At 39.9% G+C, this 18,875-nt stretch overlaps 1 protein-coding gene across 5 annotated transcripts in view; it reads right to left on the bottom strand.

Moving 5' to 3' along the window:
• Window positions 1-18,875, bottom strand: part of SEMA6A (semaphorin 6A) — a 119,844-nt gene that overhangs the window by 43,478 nt on the left and 57,491 nt on the right. For all 5 annotated transcript variants that reach the window (XM_085042735.1, XM_085042734.1, XM_085042733.1 and 2 more), the window contains exons 4-11: window positions 16,562-16,622; window positions 14,976-15,038; window positions 14,042-14,143; window positions 11,188-11,278; window positions 7,797-7,916; window positions 6,658-6,746; window positions 5,537-5,754; window positions 1,871-2,002 (exon numbers count right to left, since the gene is read on the bottom strand). In XM_085042735.1, the coding sequence (XP_084898861.1) occupies window positions 1,871-2,002; window positions 5,537-5,754; window positions 6,658-6,746; window positions 7,797-7,916; window positions 11,188-11,278; window positions 14,042-14,143; window positions 14,976-15,038; window positions 16,562-16,622 (876 nt within the window). The remainder of the gene's footprint in view (window positions 1-1,870; window positions 2,003-5,536; window positions 5,755-6,657; window positions 6,747-7,796; window positions 7,917-11,187; window positions 11,279-14,041; window positions 14,144-14,975; window positions 15,039-16,561; window positions 16,623-18,875) is intronic.

Consider the following 18,875-nt stretch of genomic DNA (forward strand, 5'->3'; position numbering starts at 1 on the left):
GCTAGGTTTCTGTGAAATGTTAGGATCAATACAGGCAGTAAGGTATCTGCACCATACTGAGATACCCGAATAAAAATGGCCTTATTTCAAAGGTGCCTCTTATGAACTAGCTAGTTCATGAGCTAGAAGTAATGATTACTTTTGTTAAGCAGATTGATGGCCAAATGTTACGTGAAACACTGTTCCCAATTCACATTATCTCCTTCAGGCTTGGAAAGAGCAGTATCATCCTATCTTCATCATAACTGTTAGCCTGCTATTGGCTCATCCAAAACTCATAATGCAACTTGCTCTTCTTCTTTTCCACTGAAAGCAATTTCTCCTTCTTCTTTTCCCTTTTCCTGCCAATATATCCCAGTCAGGTACAAACAAATGACCTTGGAGCCCTTGTGCAGCCTTGCACTCCCAAGGCAGGCCATTGTCAACAACTTGTTTGGAACACTGCAAAATGGAGAAGAAAATCCTGCAATGCTGCTAGAACCTGCATTACTAAGGCTCAGACTGAAAATAGAGACAGAATTTACCAGATTTTCCTGTCACCTTCAGGCTCTTCTCCCGAGTGACAACTTCAGAATAAAACCAGCACATGAATACTACACTTGACAAATCCAAAACACGATAGGCCAAATTTAGATTAGGCAGAAGCTCAGTTGCCATCATGGAGCTTCATAGCTCCATCATAGAATCATGGAACATCCTGAGCTGGAACTGAACCACAAAGGTCACAAAAGTCCAGCTCCTGGCCCTGCACAGGATACTCCAAGAGTCACACCATGTGCCATGAGAGCATTGTCCAAACACTTCTTGATCTCTGTCAGGCTGGTGCTGTGAGCACTTCCCCGGGGAGCCTGTTCAGTGCCCAGTCACCTCTGGGTGAAGAACCTTTTTCTAATATCCAGCTTAAACCCACCCTCACACAACTTCAGCCCCTTGGGCCCTGTCACTGTCACCACAGAGAGAGATCAGTGCTGCCCCTTCACTTCCCCTCATGAGGAAGTTACAGATTGTGATGAAGTGTTCCCTCAGACTGCTCTTCTTCAGGCGGAATAAGCCAAGTGGCCTCAGCCACTCCTCACATGGTTTTCCCTATAAGCCTTTCACCATCTTCATAGCCCTCCTTTGGACACTCCCTAATAGTTTTAGATCCTTCTTATATTGTGGTACTCAAAACTGCAGAGGACTTCAAATGTTTCCTTTTGAAGTTATTTAAGGTATCACAAGCAATGTAAAACATGCATTAAAGTGGTAAAGCTTAACTGAGATAAATGAATTTATCTATATGCATATCAATAGCTCAGAGCAAAATGCCATTGGTGCAAATGAGTTAACAAGTGTCTGTCAACAGCAACTTGTATGAAATGGTACTTGTAAGAAATATGAAGTGTGTAGTAGAAGAGGTGCATGCAAACACAAAGGAAGTGGAAGCAGGAAGAACAACTCATAGGAGGAATGAGGTACACTAAATCTCTAGTTTGGTGGAACGCTCTTTCTTTCTCTCTGTAATGCATCCACCGTGGCACTTAAACTGCATGTTAATCATAGAACAGCAAACTGCAGAACTGGTGCAGGCTTTGTAATGAGATATATCCATTACTGAACCAATTTGCAACAAGTGTGTAACTCACACCACTCTTAAGTGATTATTCTGACCAAGTGGATCTGCTGCTGGCCTGATTTATGTTACACAAATCTTATTTAAGTGGAAAAAATCTCAATTGCATAGTTTAGATCCAAATTCAACTCAACTTTCATTTTACTTTGCAACATGTATAATTGTATCTGCACCTTACAAGGCTGTTCAAATTATCAAAAAAAAACCTCTGTAGCCTGCATGAAGGAACAGAACAATATCACTATACATGAAACATACCTGGGCTTGGGCACTCGTTCATCAGGAACTGGTGTCCATGTGGAGTCTGGAGACTTTTGTTCTTTGAATCTCCCAGTAAATACATTGGCAATGTCAAGCATGTCATAGGCACAGACTGCAGAGCCAGGGATGCTGCAAAGTGACATTTCCCAGAAATTGTTACTCCTTCTGCAGTTAAGCATAAAACCCTGAGCGAAAAATATGCTCTGTAGAAGTCTTCCTCTCACAGGTTACTCAATCCCGAACTCTGAATCCAGTATTGACAGGAAAAGCCAGCCCCATGGAAAAGCCTGAATACCAATCAGCAGGCAGCTCCTGTCAGCAGAATTTATTTCAAAGCCTCTACAGAAAGAAGTAGATTATTGTAATAATCTTGAAGAAGGATAAGAATCTGTGAAACTCTGTCTATCACTGGCGATGCAGTGACGTATATGGCCAGTGATGGCCAGTCTTATTCAGAACCCATTATTTGGAAATTTAGGGTCTTCTAAGTGATAACATCTCTCAGTACCAACTCTGGTGATCCCTGTTGTGCCTCAAAAACACACTGCAGACAGTTCAGAAGTGGGGTCTAATCAAACTGGAAGTGTGCTGCAATGTGCCATTGACCTGGCTTATACATGTAATTCTTTCTTGCTCCCACAGCTTGATATCCACGAAGTGTTCCCAATGGCGAGAAGTTAACAATGTGCAGGAATTTGTACTACTAATGAAATGTAAAGAGCTTATAAAAGCAAATTTGATATTATTTTAAGATCATAGCATTGCATGTTTCAACTTTCTGAATCCTTGCATGCAACTGCATGACAGCATTGTCCAAGCATAATTGTATTCTTACCTCCATACTTTCTGAAAAGCTTATGGGTTTACCATGGTCAGCCACTTGAAAGTATGACATATGCATTTATTCTGCTTTCCATGTTTTTACAGATGAACTACTGTATTCATGTCTGACTTCCACCACTTGATTTTATTGGGTAAATAGCATGAACCGAGCTGGCTGAGGCTTTCAATCCTGCTCGTAGCTACTAGTTTATTATACATCAAAGAAAAAATGTAGCAACCATAACACTGTTACAGAGGATAAAGCTAAATTCCTAAAGCTATATAAATTGATAGAAAAATAACTGTTTGAATAGTAAATTTCAAAATGCTTTTTACTGCAGGAAAACAACAAGCAGGGAGACAGTACTAGTCTTACTTTGATCTCCACAAATTTGTCTTTTTATATAGAAGAAAACTTCAAAGCTCTACATTAACATGATATTCCACTGCAGGAGTTTTAAATGGAGGCAGCCATACATGTGTTGATGTAAGAGATGGTCGAGGGTGTATTCGGCCACACACAGGACCTCACCTGAAAAGACAGCTCAAGACCCACTCCAGCTAGAATATTTTGCACATTGCTGGATTAAGTCCTAAAGAAAAAAAACCCGACCATAAAATCTTGAGGTGTGTTACACACAACTAAAAGTGCTGAGACTCATGTTCAACACACAACTACACATTGATGGAGGCATTGCTGTGGTGAGAGGACTGCAACACCTTTTGCTCTGGAGAGTGGCAATTTGCAGACCTACATGTAGTATGATAAAGTGGTAACGATGAGCACTGTGGGTCACAGCCAAGGAGGTCCAAGCCACCGGCCAACTACTGGGCTACAACCCAACACTAGCTTCTAACCCGAGTGACCTCTGATTAGACAGAGGGATCTCTTCCAGCTCACTCTAGCAGGAAACTTTGTTCCATTTGTTGCAAGTTTTTCTTAGTGGAGGAGGAAGGAGAGGGATGCATCCACATCAGAAATAAGTTTCACAGAACTACAGAATCACAGAACCTTCTGAATTGGAAGTGACTCACAAGGATCACTGAAGTCCAACTCTTGGCCCTGCACAGGACACATGAATCACACCATGTGCCTGACATCACTGTCCAAATGCTCCTTGATCCCTGTCATGTTTGGTCCTGTGACTAATTCCCTGTGGAGCCTGTTCCAGTGCCCGACCACCTGCTGGGTGAAGAACTTCTTCTAATATCCAACCTAAACCTCCATGACTTAGCTGCCTCGAGTCCTTTTACAGGTCACCAGAGAGCAGAGATTGGTGTCTGCCCCTCCTCTTCACCTCATGAGGAAGCTCTGAACTGCTGTGTGGTCTTCCCTCAGTGTCCTCTTCTCCAGGCTGAACAAGCCAAGTGGCCTCATTCACTCCTCGTATGACTTCCCCTCAAGCCCTTCACCATCTTCATAGCTCTCCTTTGGATGGTCTCTAATACATTTAGATCCTTCTAATATTGTGGCACCTAAAGGTGCCCCCAGCACTGGAGGAGAGGCTGCCCCAGTGCAGAGCAGAGAAGGACAATTCCCTCCCTTGCCCTGCTGGTGATGCTGTGCCTGATGTCCCCCAGGACATACTTGGCCCTCTTGGCTGCCAGGTCTGCTAATAAGCTATCTACAACACTATATGCCTTCCTGTTATCCTCAATGTCTGACAAAACTAGGGCCTATAAAATAGTACTTTGCTTTTTACACCAAGTACTTAGATTTTACAACGCAAGTTTTAAGGAAAAGAATTATTCATGACACACCACACGAAATACTAGCAGAGTGGGAGGACAATCTCAATTTTGAGATAATTGCAAGATACAATCTATTTTCTGATGTTGAATCCCTGTTTGTTCACCTGCTTTCGTTAAGACAGATTGCATGAAAAGAGATCATCTTAATTTAAGCCTGTATTCCCTATTGGTGGTATAATTATTCCATTGCAGTTCTTATTGTTTTGATATCAAAAGCAGTGATTATACATTACAGGCCCAGGCTTACTCTCATTTCAAGTCAGTTCAGTGAATGACCTCACTGAGGTCAAGCTTTGACAAGAGGTGGCAAGGGTACTGCAAAACTAAATTAATTTCATCAATAAAATTCCTCTTTCAGCTCAAATGTTACTCTTTGAAACTGTGATATATTTTTAAATTAAAATGCTACTATTTTTTAAACTTCTCTGGGAATTCTCAATAATTAGATACAGTTACTCTTCTAATAAATTCCAGAGAAACATGTTATAATGTGTAACAGTAATAAAATCTCTGCAGATGAACTGATGCTTTTGGATAAGCACGCAAACAGTGAAATAGGTGTTCTGGGGACCCTCCTTCCCAGCCAGAAAGACCTTGGTTCTCCCAGGAGAGTCAGAGGGGCAGCAGGGTCAACACAGGGTCAGGGGTCAATGCAAGAGTCACCGGGGATGCATGAAACAAAGAGAAGATAACATGGTTCTTAGAGGTTTAGATTTAAACAGGACACCCACAGTTCTTTCTCTGTGAGGGGAAAAAAACCATATTTTCTCTTTGGAATAACACTCTGCAAGTTACACACTGAAACACTTCTTGGTGGCCGGTGTGAATTATTCCCATGTAAAGAAATGTATGTCCGAGGAATGTGTCCAGACAGTAAATGGCTGAAAGTTGCTCTAAGTCATCTGATATGAAAGGCAGTAAGCAATACCAGGGTACTTTAAAATCAAACACAAACTATCGGTAAGCGGAGAGTACATAATAATTACGTTGTATGAGCAATCAGTTCTTGTGCTTTCATAAAGTAAAAAGAGACTGCAGGAAAAAGCAAAACAAAGAAAATAGAAGGTAAAAGGTTATTGTGACTATTACCTATTATACGGAGTGGAGAATGTTGCTAAAACAACATCCCGGCCATTGAAATGGATAACATCTGTGACTGACTGCAGTATGTTAAAGTAGAAGTGTGAATCGCCAGGAACTGAGCAGTTCAACCGAGCCTTGAGAAAGGAAGTCCACTGTTTTTCCAGCACTCTCTGAGATCCTCCCATGTCATTTTTGCAGACCTGGGCTACCCTCGGGAAAACTACCTGGAAGGAATAGAGCAAAAATAATGGAGAAAATTAAATGTTTGCTTGAACTAGAAAAGCAGTTAGAATATTGCTTTTGAAACATTTGGAATAACAGAGCAAGGTGCTTAATTTAATACCACATTTCTATAATCTGTGACAAATAAGAAACAGAGAAAAATTAAGCTTTGGAACAGTGTGCTATGAAAGATAAGACTGTGGCATTTACTATACAGCCATAAATCCTTCAGGAGATCTGTTCCCAACCCATATAAAACTCATTTCCATACAGACTGCTTAGCTTTCTATTTCCCCAAACAAAAGCACATTTCATATTCATAGTCCCTGCAACCCACACTGCTGCTCTGATTCTTGTGTTTTCAGCACTTAAAAACTATGCAAATCTTGCTGGGCTTTTATTCCTGCTCTCCACCTTTGTGACCTTGGTCAGCTTTTCTGACTGCTTAGTCAGAAAGCTATTGTGAAATTAGCAAAAATGCAGAAAGTGTTTAATTATTCTTTGCAGAATGGCAGAGCACAAAATTCCTACCCCTGTTTACTCAGCACTCCAATTCATATTCTTACAGAAAAATTTCTCCCTGCTTTGGAATCAATTTTTAACAATTATCTACTATGCTGAACTAACTACACTAGCCTTGTGCTTCTTACAACTTCAGAAAAGAGACTCCAGCATACATTATCACTGTAAGAAACAACACAGTTTCCTTTCAAGACAGTGCAATGTTTCACTCCAGCCAACCTTTTGGCTGGAGCAATAGGAATCCTCTCAAAATGATGACCTTGTCATCATGATTTATGGTTCTCATTTCAAGGTCACTCACAGCAGCATTGGTCCACGAATAGCACAAGTTTTCCACCTCCTGAATCTGACAAAGTCATTCCAGGCAATGTTTTTGCCCTTACCTTTCCCATGCTGTTGTACTCCACTGCTATTTCCCGGAAGAAGAAGTATATGTAGTTGCCATAGTCAACTGCCTGAACAAAGTATGGTTCTAGAAAAAAAAAAAAATCGAATACATCTGATTTAGGCACCATGTACAGGATACAGCATGCAAAGAAAAGCCAAGTACATTCACACTTAACATCCAGAGGTGAAATGTGTGCATTTGGCAAAGTTGATCAGTTTTCAGAACGAACAAATCACTGCTGCAGAAGAATCACTGTCTGGGGACAGGAGAGCTGGGAACAAGTCTGTGCAACATCACTGCAGGGTAGTTAAATCTCTGCCACTAATATGTCTGCCCTGTGTGGTGTAAGGGGAAAGGTAAACAGGCATTTATAACTGTGTGCCTGAGGGGTCCAAGCAGTGCTCTTTATGGCATGCAGGCTGTGAGTTGAGGGAATAACAAACCACGTAAATGTTTCTGCCCACACGTGTCTGTAGCAGGAAGCAAAGTGGGACAGCTAAAGTTGACACCTGGCAAAACATTTCTGCATGCAGAAAAACACTTGAAACTATGGCTTTGCTCTCAGTTAAAATCACTCCAAATGTTAACAATTCTTAACACCTACATGAAGCTAAACAGCACCGTCCTTAACAATGAGGGCATTTAGAGCACAGAAATTGCCTAATTCAATGGCAGCAGTATAATCCTTAAGAGCTGCAACAGAAAGGCTTTGTGCAATATTCCCATAATTTTACTTCCATTAATGAATCTTAACATCATAGGATAAACCTTCTATACTTCATAAAGCCTTGACTGTTACCTAACAGTGCTGTGGCAGGAATATTTTCAAACACAGCCCAAGCACACAGAGCCCTGCAAGTTCCAACCTTTACATCCAACAGATGTAAACTGGTGGATTTCAGCTTGGAAAGCTCACTGGAATACATATTCTGATCTACCCAGCTCACAGCTTCTGTCAGGTCCAGTAACTTGGGGTCAGGAAAAGAGAGAAAGAGATAAACAGATCAGTGTAACCAAGAGATGTAATCTACTTCTTCCTGCCAGAAAGCACTGGTGAAATGAAATGACAAAGAGGTCTGTCAGAAATCCAAGACTCTCATCAGAGATGCTGCTTTTTTTGCCTTGTTTATCTACCTTTCAACCACTTGGAGTCATGTTTAACTGTCCGCAGAGTTGGGCTGTCTCCAAGGCTCCGGTATATGACTGCATCTATTGCAAGGAAGTCGGTCACTGTGGCAGAATACAGCTTTCCCTCTGGGGAAGAAGGGAAGAAGAAACAAGGCGGGAGGAGCATTAGAAATAATACAATTGCCTTCTCTCACCAGTCAAATGAAAAGGGGGAAACAAAACCATCACAGTCCCCTTAGGAGCACTGAAGGAAGGAAAAAATCCAGCCAGGTAAATGGAAATGAGTACAGAACAAGCAAGTGTCACCGCTTTGCAAAATGGTAATTTCAGAGTGATGCTGTGAGAGAAAATAACCTGATGGAATAATTCTTCTTTGGTTTAGGTATGTCACACTGAATGACCCTATCCAGTCACATGTTGATAGTTCAATGCTCAGAAATTCTGCCTAGGTATGTCTGCAAAACAAATAGACCTGTTAGTTTTAACTGGGAGTGCAAATCAGACAGGGCTTAAAGACAGTCAGCTAATTGACACTTATGAAAATTTCTCCCCTCGAGAGTACTTCTGCTCTGCCAAAGATCACTAACAAAAATTTAAATAGCGTGCTAGGAGCCCTGCCGAAACAGGAATGCAAGGAGATGGAGGAGGATTGCCCATCAATGTTTCTTTTCTAGCATGCATTTTAGGCATTTCCAATATGAATTATGCATTCCTCTCTCTTAGACAATGGAGGACAAGTCATAAGAATGGGCCTACAAAATGGCACCCCAAGGACAACCAAAACATGCAAAACTATAAGGACATAAAAGCATAAGCTTCAGCAACATGTTAAAATTTTACTTGTTGTCTAATCTGTTTGCAGGTCATGATAACTGTACAAGACTGTTTTCATATGTAAGATAGATCTTGGAACATGATGTCTGGTAGAAGTACAAGCAGTGCAGCATGAGCGCAGCATCTTGTGTCTCTGTTGTGTCTGCATAAAAATCAGAATTGTCTACAACTCCTTTGATAGAGACTATGTTGGTGCCTTGAAGGCACCAGTACTGATGAGATATCCAGGACAAAGCAGAGAGGCTTCTGTTGGTCAAGCTCTCCTCATTACATTTTCAGACAACATTTAATTTCAGACTGAGAGGGAATCTCATTAATGCATACAACTATCTCAAAGATGGGTGCCAAGAGGATGGTGCCAGATTCTTTTCAGTGGTTCCCAGGGACAGGACAGGGAGCAATGGCCATAAACTAAAACACAAGAAGTTCCACCTCAACGTGAGGAAGGACTTCTTTACATTGAGGATGGCAGAGCCCTGGAACAGGCTTCCCCTGGAGGTCGTGGGGTCTCCCTCTCTGGGGACATTCAAAACATGCCTGGACATATTCCTGTGTCACCTGCTCTAGGTGACTCCGCTTTGGCAAGGCTGGTTGGTCTGGACGATTGCCAGAGCTCTGTTCCAACCCTAAAAGCTCAGTGAGTCTGTGAATTTCAGCTCCAGATTAAAAATTCAGACTGTTTTTTATTAGCAGAACTGTATGCTCTGCTATGACTCATGCAATTCTTGTCCTTATTTGGCTACTTAAGAATGATCATTTTTTCTTAGCAAAACCGAAAAAATAATTACAACATGCTCCCCCCACAACCCAAATTTAAAATAGAATAAAAAGCTGAATTGTTTAGATATGGGTGTCTGACCTCATGTTAATACAACCACACATTTATTTTCTTTCCTGCCAAGTTCCTGAAGACCGTGTGACCAACTACAATCTGCACAAATCAGCTGTATTAGCTACAGCCTGCAAGAAGAGCCATCTTCATGCAAGTGCATCCAACAAACTCAGATGACCTGGATTAGTGCCTGAAACTGTTCTGAAACTGCTTTTCACTGCACTCTGAAAAGTTGGCATGGGTATCAATATGTATGACATATAAAACAGTGATTTTCTGAAGCTAGAAGATTTACAGGGCATATTTTACAAGTATTTATTTGAACTGTATCAAATTTATTCTGAATCACCATGAAGGAGTATGACCATTTCTATAAATATTCTTTTTATTTTCAAATAATGCAAGGATTTATTCACTGACAAAGTGGGAGTCACCTTACTAAACTTAATCTGCATTCAAAGTGAATGTTTACAATAGGCTGGTCATAAATGCTTTCTTGGCCAGTACACTGAGAAAAAGCCTTCTGAAAGGTCATTCAGACTGCACTAAGGATAGGCAGTCTGAGATACATGGGAAAAATAGTTCTCTGAAGGTGTCTCTCTCTTTCCATGTTTTATGAATTACCTGCTGTAATTAGAGAATTTCTACTGTATATTCTTGTGACTGCAATTAAGAAATCACATACTACCAGTATCATCACCATTAATCTTGAAACAAAAGGACCTATTTATTTACACTTTAAAGAGTTAAAAAGAAGTTGAAACATTATAAAATCTCTCCTTTGTGAGGCAGATGATGATACTTCAAACATAGAAGTGCTTAATACAGCCCTGTGCCTATAGACTCATTTGAGAATGCCTGAAATACTTGCACACTCTTAAATCTTCAGAGGAATAGCTTAACTATTTCCATGTGAGCATCCAGGCTCTGCTTTCTAGCATCACATCTGCTGAAGAGGACTCACATTATCATGGATGGCTTCTTATCTTCACCACCTATCTTACAGCCAGATCTAAGAAAAGATCAGCAGGGTTCATGCTAAGAGAAGCTCAGTAAAGAAACAATTTAATCAGGAATTTGTAAAGAGACATACGAAAATTAATGTCATTTATAAGACCTCACTTTTTCAAACTATCGTAGTAGAAATCAGAGTTAACACTATTCTGCTGCATGCAGCATGAATCACCGCTAACCAATATACCTCTCTCCTTTGTCTACAGCAGCTGGTAAGACCACATTAAGATGTTTTCAGCTTAAAAAAAAAAAAATCACCTTCCCTTTCCTTCTAGATCTAGAAAAGGGCACGCCACAGCATTTTCCCTAACTTCCTTTTATTATGAATGTTAACTTAGGCTTAGAGTTGTTAAAGAGCATATCCTGCTCAATCCTCATTAAAGCTTACACAAGCCTTGACTTCCTTTGACGTTCACAGAAGCTGGATGCAGCCAGAAATGGTGCCTCACACTGGCCATATTATCAAGAATACAGGAAATACTGAAATATTGATCCAGGAAACTGAGGCTTCATGAAATGCTGTTGATAGTGAAGTTAATTCCAGGAAAGGGAAGCCTTTTTTGCTAGGGATTTCCTTATACCCTCTATTTTTAGTCATTTTTCACTCCCTTTGACACTTTCTAGATTCAGGCATTCTGGGCTCAAGCAAGAGGCACAGTGTTATCACCAACCTGGGCTGCAGGACAGAAAGTAAAAAGTTTATCTCTGTCATTTTACCTGCAAACAACGCAACGTTGGCATGCTTTGCATCATAGGGGCACCTGGCCATTCCACTGAATTCCTCTTCCAGGTACTCCAAGGTATCCATCTGAAAAATCAAAGGGATCTCCTCAGACAGAGAAACAAAACTTCTTACCCAGGATGAGGCTTATGACAGTGTTTCTTCTTTTCTGGGTAGAGGGGAAGGCCCTTTCTCAACTCTATTCCTGACTATGAAGTAAAAACCTGACAAAAATAATGGTATTAAATAAAAGGAGTCAGAAGAAAGGATGTCTAGTAAGTCATGCTTTCTTTTAGAGCTAATCACTCTTACCCTGACACATTTTACAGAAGTCTTCAGTCTATATTTTATCTGTACACAAGCTTCGTTTTGAACTATAACAGGTTATGTGGTCTGTAGTTCTGGCAAGGCTTCAAAATTTATCCTCAACAGTGACCCAACAGAAGCGCTCTTATACACAGAAAAGACTGCAAAGCACAGCAGTCAGAAGAAACAACACTGGGACAATTATCTCTGTGTGCATTTTTCTCCCCCAAGTTCAGAGATTCTTCTGCTCTAGTCTCAACAGTGGTACTCTCTTCCTTGATTTGCATATTCAGAAAGATGCTCTTCAAGTTTTACTGTTTTACTGTATCGGTTGAGTCTGTGTCACAGAGAAATCCGCTTACCAGCAGGCAAGAATTAATCTGTGCAGGAATTGTAAATTCTGAGGCTTATAAGTAACTCCTGGGAAATAAATTTACCCTGGGCACTGATAGTGACACAAATATACAGATTGACTTTACATGAAGTTCAAGAAGGTTTAGTGAGCTAAGGGAGAATTGTACACTTCTTACCTCTTTAAGATCCTCATACTACTGTATTTTGGGAATAGGAATTTTTGTAGCATATTCAGGTAACCTTTCCAGCTCATACTCTATAGGTCACGTACACTACAGATATACAGTATGTATATACAGTACAGATTCACAGAGCATGAAAAATAACCCACATTGCACCATCAACAACTTAAACCAACTTTTAATTCATATGTTGCAGTTTCCAAGTCCTTCAGTGGATGATTTGTCATCACTTGTTTTCGGTCATGTATCCTTCCTGTCAAAATCCACTCTGAGGGAAGTTAGTTGTGTTTACTCAAAGGCTGAAAAGCATTTCATGTGATGGTGAGAGGAAATGAGTTACACTCCTGAGTAACCTTTCCTGTACCAAACTCCACACCCTGGGCTCATCCTTACAACCACTGGCATGCTTGAGGGACAGACCTGCTTTCTGTTTGTTACAGGTTTAGTTCTCTCACTGCACAATCAAGGAATACATGGAGAAAAAGTCAGGGCAGGTGGCTTCTGCAGGCTGCCAGAGGAATCACTATCTTGCTCTGCATCACGGGAAATGAAAATGCTGGAGCAAGGGTAAGGAGGCTGTTTATATGGCTCACATCAGGAAGCCAAAGAAATCTGTAGTATCTAAAAGATAACTTCCTTGCAAGGGGACTCGTTGAGATTTGTGAGCCTCATTAATGACATTCAGAGATAAAAAAATTGCAAAGAAGACTAAATACAGCCCTGAGATCAAGGTGCTTCATTGCATACTAGGAGCAGGCAAGAAAAGAAAGAATAAAAGAAACAGCTGTTAACAGAGCAGCTAACTGTACCTCACAGCTAACATGACACAGGCTTGTATTCTTACTCATATTTGGTTCTTCCTCCACAGATTGGAAGAAAATATTACCCTGCACTTCTCACCTGTGTTTTCTAGAATGCAACCATTATAGTGGCTAAATGAGGTAAAGCAGCATTGCACAAAAATCAAGAACAGCAGTCACAGTGAATAGCACTAGGGAAGTAGTTTTCCTGGTTGTTAACATTTTTATTCTGTTTTTTACAGTAACTCTGTACCGCAAAATGAATGAGAATTGTGCTGTGATTTTGTCATGACAAGCATTAGCAAAACTGAATTTTATTTTTCCAGAAAAAAAGACGAGAAATTACCTGTGGGACATAAAAATGGGAAAAGCAGAGTCTGGATGTCAAATGCCTAAATAAGTTAATTTCAAAGCTACTCCAGAGACTTTCACTGTTGGGAGTTGGAATATACTGGTGAAAGCCTGAGAAAATGGGAAATATTTCAATAAATGGGTCCTGTTGGAATGCAGATAACTGGGCCACACTATGCCAAAGAAATCAATTGGCTTCAGGGCATTAATGTCAAGCATGCACAGACCAGCAGAGTTTTCTACACTGCTCTAGATAACATTTTGGCTTTGCAGATCCCCAGCTACTGAGGAATACATCGCTGTCCTGCTTTACTGTTCCTTATGGAGATTTGCTGTTCAATCACTTCCACAGCACAAAATGCCACAGGGTCTCCACAGCATCCCTATCTGAGGGACTCACAAGAAACTTGGGTTTGGCTTGCTAAGCCCTCAAGAATCTTGAGAACTGGTTTTGAGACTGAGAACAGTACAACATAAATATTAAAACATGCTACTCATAGGAAACCCCCAACATTAGTCTATGACTTGATGTGGGTATCAGTGACAAGCTGAGGAACTTTCTGAGGAGAGACTACATCCCCAAGCAGGGATCTGAAGGACTCTGCACCTATGGAGGATAATGCAAAGTGGCAATATTCTTGATGTGCAGGAGTTGCAAAGAAACAGGTAATCAATCTGAGAACTTCTCAGAAATCCAGTCAACACTGAACTCGGTAGCACTGAAACAAGTCAGGATAAATGCTTCAGAGTTGAATGGTGCACAGTTGAATGACAACCTCATGCTGCTGCCACCACAGTCACTACAAATCCAACCAAAAAACAAGCCAAAAGTGAAATTTCACAAACAGATCACATACCTTGTAGTTCCTGCAAGAAGGGTTGAACGCATTTGTTCCACAGATAAACAGTGTATCCTCATTTCTTTTTAGGAGAACCTTAATAAAGTTATGACATTCATCCTGAGGAAAAATAATAAAAACTATTTCAACTATTGCATTTTGGCTATCTGTTTTTATTTTTAAACCATCATATTTCATTGTCTGGTTTAAAATTAAATTGGCTGGTAGCCACTGTGATATTCTGGCCTTATTTTGACTACGTTTAACTGAAAATGAGCAGGTTGCAATTAATTTATATTCTAGTGGTTTAAAAATAACAAAGAACTGAAGATAGAGTATTCATATTACAGCTCCTAGTTTGCTGTTGTTGACAAAGGTGAATTTTGTTTGAAAACTGCTGCTTTCCTCAAAAGCAAAAAATCCATTTTTTTTCTCACCTGTGTTGCTGTCAGACAGTGACATCACCACTACAATACACTGGCATAAAGCATCTGTAACTAGAAGTGCAAGTAGATGTGAAGAATCCAAGAGTCTGCATCTAATCATGATACTATTTGTGCCAGTCACATGTTGCAGTAGGGTGAAACTGTCCTTCTACAACCACACATTCATGTTTTCCCATGCTTTACCCAAACTTCTCAGTAAATTCCCACAGGGGGATGGACAGCAGCAGGTGGCTTTTGCAGCAATGGTAAAATCAGTACACTGAGCATTGTAACCTTCTCAATGCCTCAAGTATTTCAGGATATTGCTGTGGCTTCTGTAGCAATATTTTATCACATTCAAAGTCAACTATTTATGCAAATTAAAGCCTTCAGTAAGTTGATGGAAAAAGCAATTACTGGTAAGAAGTGAATGGCATGATCCATTCCACATCACAGACAGCAGCCTGAGATAATAGTGAAGCAACTAAACTAAAGTGGCAGAGGCAGAAGACATGAAAATTGCCTACCTTATGTTTTCCCTTCATTCTGCATGTGTCTACATCAGCTTGTCTAGATTTCCATGTCAATTTCTGCAAGAATCAAGAAAGAAATCAATTAGAACTCAGAGGTTTTTTACTTTTGATTTCAGAACTAGAAGTCCCTTAGGAGAGACTAGCTTTTGACCACACATTTATTGAAAGTTTTCTGCAGTCTTTCTCCATGATTAATTCACCACAACAATGAAAGTTCAGTGATGTGGAGCATTCATTTAATTTTGTTTTGCCACCAATTCATGAGACTGGAAAGCTATCCCTCTTTCTTTAAAGCCTAAACTAAATTAGGCTAAACTAAATTCAACTAAACTAAACTAAGCCTAAACAGAATTCAACAATAGGCCAACTTTGAAAAATGTGTGCTTTTCCTAAAAGTACTACATGTTCTCTTGTTTTAATTGATATTGCTCTACAAATCAGAATTATCATTTATGGACTATGAATCTTCACTGGATTCTAAATGAAATATGCATTCTCAAAGGCAACATTTTAGATCTGGAAAGAAATCAAATTCAGGTAATTCTTACCACTTCAATTCAGCCAAAAACCTCAAGGAGCTTTCCATCTATTAAGACACTGCTGACTTTATTTGCAAACACTCTTTCTCCAGAACATTTACAGGTAAATCCCATCCAGGATTTTTTCTTGCAATGAGCTTCAAAAATGGTCAAATGTAGACGGCTTATTAATTGTAATAAAACTTTGTTTAAAATCATGTGGTCTAAGGTGATATTGCCTTAGACACTACTGCCATGACAGTTCTGACAGTGCTTCTGATCAGTAAACTGAGGCACTGTGCATTCATAGAGGGGTCCAAGCTGGAAGAGTAACCATGAATGCTTATTTCCATTGTCAGCCTGTGCTCTCTCTCTTTGATGAGTAATAAGTTCAGCATCATTCATAGTTATAATGGAGCACTGCCCCTCCTCCAGTGGAATTCATCCAGTGCCCAAATTTGTATGATTTCTGATGGACCAAGGCTGTGTTTAACACATATTATACAATATGAATGCAATGCAAAGGAGCTGAAGGGAGGTTATTCTCAGTATGCTCATGTTAATATACAATATAGTAATGCAGACAAAGTTCTTAGTTTTAATGTAACTTCCAATGGAGATAATGTGAACAGATCTACAAAGAGATGTTATAGGAAGATTTTATTTAGTCAGTTCTTGGATGTATGAAAAATATTTGTGTGCGTGAAAATATGCCACTTTCTTTTTATGATGAAAGTTTCAGTATACTTAACTGGGATAGTATAGCTGTTACAGAAAACTGCTGCATATAATTGAATAGATGTTTGACAGATGTTCCATCAGGGACCTCACCGTATTTCAGCACAGATTGCTTATCAGCCCAGCTAAATCACTTATCAGAAATTCGCAGAGGACATGATTGCTATTCTAGCTCTCCCCAAATATCATTAGCAATGCCATCTTACTTGCTTATTACAGTTTTACAGCAGTGCTGGCAAGTTCTTTAAAACAATGTCATCATCCTATTTATTTGAAGCTTGCTTTAGTGTCCTTGCCTTCTGAGTGTTGATAAAAGCTACTTACTTTGCTAAAATAAATTTCTTCTGTGTGTGATGTGTCCATATCAACAGTATAAATATGGTCCCTGTAAACAAAGGCAAATGAATATGAAGTCAAGCGGAGTATTCAGACAGTTAATTTTCTATAAGAGAGCTATCTATCACATGATAATCCATAATCCATTAAAAAAACAAAAAAACAACACAGGTCTTACCAGGAAACATTATTGGCACATCTCCTGCTTCTCCCACAAAAGCATTTTCACATATAAACTGTTTGCCTTCCCATTAAGAAAAAAAAGAAAAATGCTACAAAACTTCAAAGTAAGACTCTTCTCCAAAAGCAATTATTTGAATAAATGAGATTTGGGAAAGTAGATGAGTCTCACACGATTTTTGTTCTATCAGTCCTACAGCAGATGCCACAATCTAGCATGCAGAGGTTTTTTTGTATCCTGAAATCAGCTGCAATAGCTTTTAGGCAACCTTTGCCAGATTCCTGGGCTAGCAGTCACTGTGCCACGTTTAGCCATTTAGGGTTATAAAGAGGTTAATCCTTTCTTTTTCTTTCTTTCTTTCTTTCTTTCTTTCTTTCTTTCTTTCTTTCTTTGCTTGCTTGCTTGCTTTCCTGCTTTCTTACTTTCTCTTCCTCTTTTCTTCTTTTTTTTCCTTTTCCTTCTTTTCCCCCTTTAATTATGTGTCTAACCTCATCTGTTGTAATTTGATTGACAATATGGTAGACAAAAGGCTGACAGACACAAAACTATTCCCAGAAATCATTCTTCTCTTCTCACACTGTTGACCAAACTAAACTGTAAAATATTTCTCTGAAGCAAGTTCACACTTTTTTCTTGCATTTACGTTCCTATTTTCCTGAGAACCTTTCTACAATTAGCTGCCAATCTCTTCTTGGAAAGAGGAAATAGACTCAGCTACTCAGGTAAAGAGGTATTTTTAGACATTCTCCTCTGTGTAAGCTGAGAACAAGGACAGCTCTGTATAGAACCCAAAAGTTGGAAAAAACCACCAACCCACAATGCTGTAGTAACCAGCACATCAAATTGGGACTGAGATCTCATTTTTCCTTGAAATAAAATTGGATTTTTTTTAACATGCAGAAAGCTGCACAGCTGAAGCATGATCCACAGCACTGGAGGGGTCTGCTGAAAGCAGAATACAGACTGTTTCCATTTTAGAAATCCCTGCTCTCAAGGTTAGCTTCATTTTATTGGGTTTTTGGGAAACAGTGCTAGTCTCTTTAAATAAAGCAAACACAAAATACAGCCACAAGAGAAATAAACAACACTTCTCTCAGGTGGAGAAAAGAGGTAGCACTGTTGTAGGGAACTGGCTTTTAAAAATTTGTCTCCTATGGAGCTTGAGGCTGTTTGCTTTGTAAGATGCCAAATTGAGCAGTTGATGGATTTTGCTCTCCTCCAGACTGTAAAACCAGAGCTGTCATTTACTTCCAAGATTGCCTTAATCCTTTGGTTTATTATTTGCATGACTTCAGTGACAGAGCAGTGGTCAGAGTTGGTTCTGGATTAAAATTACCTATTAGCATGATATCAGCGTCATAGATTAAGTCATGATTCCCTTTTTATGTGCATTGCTCTTTATTGCTGTCATTCCTGCTATATAAAAGTGGGGGAAAAAAATCTCTTGAATTGCAAATGAGGTGCGGGTGGACCTCTAAAACCCTTCTTCCAGCACAGCTCTTGATTTTAATTATCAGCCTAGCTTTCCAGAGGTCAAAATTTTTTCTTTTTCAACAAGACAATTAGTAAATGCAGCAGCGGTACTCAGAAAGAGTCATTTAGTTCCACTCTCAATAAAGCAGCCTTCAGAGGACTCACTTTCTGGTTCAAGAAACAGTTCAAAGGAAACTCAGATGCCAAGTTACAGGATTGTTGGAAAGAAGGTTAGCATCAGGAAAATTACATATAATTTTCTCATGCCACAGATGAAACACAGTTGCTGACAGTGTCAGCAGAGAGCGAAAGAGATGTCAAATTCAGGGGAGGGCTCCCTAATCACAGAAAACGTGGGATTGTCCTCGCCCTCCTTTTCCCACTGCTGCCCAACTCCTACTGCCTACTAGCTGTGGTATGTGTACAGTTTACTGCTAATTAAGTTATTCTAACACAAATTTACTTAATCCTAGAGCTTCCGTTTTCCCACCTCCAGTCAGAAGAACCGAGTTTTGTTGCCATGGCATAATCTCGTCGAGGAAGGGAATTTAAATAATGCCACCGGCTGTGCATGACCCTTGGCACTCGGCGCTTTGTTTGGAAACATGCAACTGCAAATGAGGGGGGAGCCATCCCATCCCATCCCAT

This window comes from Lichenostomus cassidix, chromosome Z, assembly GCF_008360975.1.
Source record: "Lichenostomus cassidix isolate B80296 chromosome Z, HeHo_3.0, whole genome shotgun sequence".
NCBI classification, from domain to species: domain Eukaryota; kingdom Metazoa; phylum Chordata; class Aves; order Passeriformes; family Meliphagidae; genus Lichenostomus; species Lichenostomus cassidix.